This window comes from Cyprinus carpio, chromosome B19, assembly GCF_018340385.1.
Source record: "Cyprinus carpio isolate SPL01 chromosome B19, ASM1834038v1, whole genome shotgun sequence".
In the NCBI taxonomy this organism is placed as follows: Eukaryota; Metazoa; Chordata; class Actinopteri; order Cypriniformes; family Cyprinidae; genus Cyprinus; species Cyprinus carpio.
The window spans coordinates 3,210,024-3,215,464 of record NC_056615.1 but is presented as its reverse complement, the minus strand read 5'-3'; the positions used below and the strand labels follow the sequence as shown (position 1 = coordinate 3,215,464).

The window sequence follows — 5,441 nt, the reverse complement described above, 5'->3', positions numbered from 1 at the left end:
CATGCAGGTGAAAAAACAAACAAAATAAAAAATGGCAGACTAGTCTTTAACATATCATGAAATACTGCCAGAACACAAGTCAGTTTATTTTTACTGGTTTTAGTATAATTCATGTACTGAATGCATTTTTGCTGTAAGTAAATGATCATACTGACTGACACTGACACAATAGATCACTATTTGAAATACTCACAACAACAGTTAATTAATGAATGTATTTATTTGTTGTAAATGCATTATAGTAAGCTTACCATTTACAATACTATTAAAAGAACACACTTACAGACTTTCCTTTTACATAAACACCCATTTACATGAGTTTTATTCACTGCAAGTCAAGTTCGTGAGTAGACACAATACACCATTCGCTACCATTGAATAACCCCTCGATAAAACTACATTATCCGGGAGCCAGTGAGCGCAGCCAATGGGCGTCAAGAACACGAAGTGACGACATAAATTCGATGCTTTTATGCGCGAACTTGACATGCGTTGAAGTGAGAAAACGGCGCGAGGCGAGCTTTGTCATCATTCGAGCCTGGATCTTTTTGTGTGAAGGTGGGTGTTCCTGTATTGTTATGGTAAAATGCACACGATTTTATAAATGTGTGCGATGCGTCTTGCACTAGTAGGATTGTTGGAGTGTAGATTTATATTTCTGTGGCATGCATGCATGTCATATATTAAGAGTTAACGGAGGCACGCGTGTCCCTGGTCTACACAGTGCGTGTTTATTTTTCTTAATGCTTTAAGTTTATCCAACACATGCATGTTTAACTCCGACCCGCTTTTAAAGACTTGTCTTAATGTAGGTCACGTTTAAACCAGTGTGTTGGTATAATCTGATAATAATAATATTGTAAAGTCAGGAAGATATCTTCGTTTATTTACTTTATGCCATCATGGTTTTGCATCAGACCGTTGCAGGTTCGAGTAAAGGCCAGATTGCATCATGTTTTTGTAGCGTGCAGGAGTTATGATGGAGGTGTAGTAAGAGCAGGGCGGAGCAGTGCGCGCGTGTCTTTGTTTGGATCTGTTCAATCCTCGTCTCTAAGAAAAGCGCCTTTGTTTCTCCATAAAACGCACTTCAGTATCGTTGCTCATTTTACAGCAAGAACACGCAAAAACGGCAGACTTATAACGACAAACCGTATTTTTCCCCCTCCCAAAGTCTGTGGTTTTCAAATGTGCAGGTGGAGTATTTAGGGGAGGGGGCTGTTTGTGTGTTTTTGAAGAAAACGCGCCATTTTTTTTTTCTTTCCCGCGAAGCTTTAGCAAACCTTTTGCGCGCGGAATTCACTACATGTCTTTAAATTTATTTAATTGTTTGGCTGTAATGGGAACCCAGTTTTCCGAAAAAGTGACAAGACCTCCTGCTGGGCACATCAAGAGGCGTTGTCAATCGAAAAAAACTATTTAATTTCTTTAAATCAATGAAAATGTATAATAATAAATACAATATAAAAAGCTCTCTCTCTCTCTCTCTCTCTCTCTCTCTCTAGGCCTTGTCTATCGATATCTATATAAAATATATAGATAGATTCTAAATATATATAGAATATATAATTAGATATATATATGATCACTGACTTATATTCTATATATATATTTATTATTTAGATTTAATTTCTTTATTATTGAAAATTATCTTCTTCTTTCTTTATTTATTTACTATATTTACTTATATTTAACAATTTATTTATTTATTTAGTATTATGGTATGTAGTTATCTTGATATATTATTATATTATTTATTTTTTATTTCTTTTATTTATTATTTATTTATAATTATGGCCTATTTATGTATTCTCTCTCTTTACTTATTTAATTATTTATTTATTTATTATTCATTTATATTTATTTATTTATTTATGTATTTATTATTATTATTATTTATTTATTTATTTAGTTATTATTTATTTATTTATTATTATTTGATTTAATTATATCCTTATTGCATTTATCATTTATTTATCTTATTGATTTATTTTATTTATCTCTTTATTTATTTATTATTTATTTATTATTCATTATTTATTTATTTATTTATTTACATTTATTTATATATATTTATATTCAGTTATTTTAAATAATAAATAAATTAATTAAATAATAAATAAATTAATTAAATAAATAATTTATTTATTTATTATTTAATTTATTTATTTATTATTTAATTAATTTTAATTTATTTATTTATTATTTAATTAATTTTTTATTTATTATTTATTTATTATTTATTTTGTATTAGTTATTGATTATTTATTTATTTATTTATTTATTTATTATTTAATTTATGTATTTATTTATTTATTTATTTATTTAATTTATTTATTTATTTATTATTATTTATTTTATTTATTTATTTATTATTTATTTATTATTTATTTAGCCTATTATGTATTTATTTATGTTATGATTATTTATTTATTTATTTAGTCTTTTATTTATTTATTTATTTATTATTTATTGATTTATTTATTACATTATTTATTCTCTTATATCCCTATATATATATATATATAGTGAACAAGATGTTTATCCTCTTAGATGTAGCCGAGTAACACTTGTGAGCCGTATGACCAGGATTGTGTATATTATTAAAAACCAAACAAGATGTTTAACATGATTGCGTGGAACACTGATGTCACTGATTTGGTTTTCAGGTATACGTCGGCCCTCTAGTCTTCTGCAACAATGGCATCTTTAAGTGGTAAGACCTGTATTTATACACGTTTAAAACATGTTTGTAGCGGATGAGGCAGAGATGATCCTGCAGTTAACAAGTACAGCTTGTTTTCAGATATTCAGGTGAAGGAGCTGGACAAGCGTGCCTCGGGACAAGCTTTTGAGGTCATCCTTGGGAGTCCTGCTCCAGATGCCAAGGCGGAGTTCCCGCTCTCTCCGCCTCCGAAGAAGGACCTTTCCTTGGAGGAGATCCAGAGGAAACTAGAGGCTGCGGAAGAGAGACGCAAGGTAGAGTTCACTCATAAAGCGTCATGTACTTGTATAAAAGCGGGGTTTCTGTTCAAATGATTCTTTGAATAACTGACCGCTTCAATGAGTCCTGGATAACTAAATGCTGTTTCCTCTAGTCTCATGAATCCGAGGTCCTGAAACACTTGGCAGAGAAGCGCGAGCATGAGAAGGAGGTGCTTCAGAAAGCTCTAGAAGAAAGCAACAATTTCAGCAAGATGGCAGAAGAGAAACTGAACCAGAAGATGGAAGCCAACAAAGAAAAGCGTTCGGCCATCATGGCAGCCATGAACGAGAAGTTCAAAGAGAAGGTAAAGGTGACCGTGTGTTTTCATCGATTAGTCTTATCACCATTAAAACCTTCGATGACCTTTGCTTCTATTTTAGGACAAGAAGCTGGAAGAGGTTCGCAAAAACAAAGAAAACAAAGAGGTCAGCTGTGAAGAAAACTAAAACCTACAGTTCGAAGGGATTCAGATTTTTTTTTTTTTTTTTTTACTTATCCAAAGATTTTCACATGAGTTCACATGAGAGAAAAAAAAAAAAAAAAAACTGAGGTGTCGTCATGGGTCCAAGTTCAAAAACAAACACACGCAGCGTTCGGTTTGTATATAGCCGTGGTTTTACACATCGATTAACTCTTCTTCACTTACCTGTGCACTGTTTAGTCTGCAGCTTTGTCGTTGTCTGATATTAGCTGTCTTCTCGACCTGGTAGGGACCCATGTATGATGTGTTTAACATGCTGTATTTCTTCAGCTTCTTGCTTTTCTTGAGGTTAGGGTTTCTGTTCTTTGTACAAGTTTAGACTGGGTATTCGAGGGCTTTACATGCGAAATGCAAAAGTAGCAATAAATGTTAGTTAACTTGTCAACTTAATGGTTGTACCAAATAAAAGAAGTACTAAAACTAGTTCTGGCTCTGAAGTGTTACATTATGGAAAGCAGGTGACTATTTTGAAGCAGCTTCACAAAGTATTGCATATTGTGTCTTATGAGGAGTCTGTATTCATGTTGACTTGGTAAAACTTGATTAAATCTAGTAATGGATACTTTTTCCTGTTCACCTGAGAAACCCATCCCAGTGTCAGCCGTCACAGAAGAGCAGGTATAACACGGATTGTGTCTCCCTCTAGTGTGGAAAGGGTTTTCTTGCTCCTCCGGTACGCTCTAGCGGTTCATAAACAGAACTGCGTGCGTCTCGCGGAAGGACATTGTAGCCGGAGCTACTTCTCTCTGTTTATGTCTATGAGGAATCACTCAGTTTCCGCGCTACTCCGCGGCGGTTCCATCAGAACCAGTCTAAAATAGTCCGAATATAATCACTTAATATAGATGTACCGCAGTGATTCAGGATGAGCCAAAACCATGTATTCATGGTGTACTTGCTTTTGTACATTTTGAACACAAACAAGTCAGGGACTGCAGCTTTTACGTGTATGTCTCAGCGGTAACCGGTTTGCAAAGTGTTCTCCCCCAGCTCAAGCAAGGTTTATTTAAGAAACAGAGCAATTAAAAAAGCAATTTCCATGACATTATGTGCGTTAAGTGGCATTTGATCATTGAGGTGTCAGGTGACCATATTTAAGGGTATGCAAAGTACTTCAAACAACAGGTTTTGGGCATTTTATTAAGATTCATGACGAAGTGAATGCAATTCAGCAAATTGACACCTTTATCTTGGTCCAGTAATAATCATAGCTCATCTTACACCGATTCACATGAATCTGGAAATTCCTGGAACTAAATTACCTTATCGTTTTTTTTTCTTTCTCCCCCATCTTTTAAAATAAATAAAATATGATATGGAGGTCAATGGCTACCAGCAACTATAACCCATATTCTTTAAAATATCATCTTTATTCATGAGAAGGAAGAAACTGGTACAACATGAGGGAAAGTAAATGATGACAGTTTTCATTTTCGGATGAACTGTCCTTTTAAAGGTTAAATTAAAATGCATTCAGATGTAGTTTGGGAATTGTGTAGCCCAGTCATGTGAAACTCTTAAAGCTTATCAATATATGTAAATAAGTACAAGTTCAATATATAAGTATATAAGGACAAGTATTTAGCAACAAATGTGCTCCAACTGATTTGAATTTATTTATTTATTTAGCAGTGCATTTTTTGAAGTTTGATTCTATTTTAAATGTCAAGCATTTTGAATGTTTCTGAGGAGAAGTATATTGCGCCACTTGGGGGAGCATTGCACAAACACTTCCAGTATAAGGGCAGATGCTGTTGTGTTGACACACTGACAAAATGCACCATTGCAGTTCCTGACAGGCTTGCAAATACCTCTTCATTCGGCTGCTGTGCTGACATAAGCAACTCGCATTCATTATGTCAGGTTTTATCGTGGATTGCTCCTCTATACTGCGCACTAATCTGCCTTTAAAGAGAACTGAAAAAGAAATTGTATTCCTTGTCCTACAACGCTGTGTAGGTGTCTTTGTAAAGTATA

General features: G+C 33.5%; 1 protein-coding gene across 1 annotated transcript; it reads left to right on the top strand.

Annotated features, from left to right (window-relative positions):
• The first annotated feature begins 434 nt into the window (after positions 1-434).
• On the top strand, positions 435-3,887 carry LOC109100174 (stathmin-like). Its single transcript, XM_042745037.1, has 5 exons — positions 435-558; positions 2,667-2,713; positions 2,804-2,976; positions 3,096-3,287; positions 3,364-3,887. Exons 2-5 carry the CDS (start codon positions 2,698-2,700, stop codon positions 3,427-3,429), a joined length of 447 nt encoding a protein of 148 aa, XP_042600971.1. The 5' UTR covers positions 435-558; positions 2,667-2,697; the 3' UTR covers positions 3,430-3,887.
• The last annotated feature ends 1,554 nt before the right edge of the window (positions 3,888-5,441 follow it).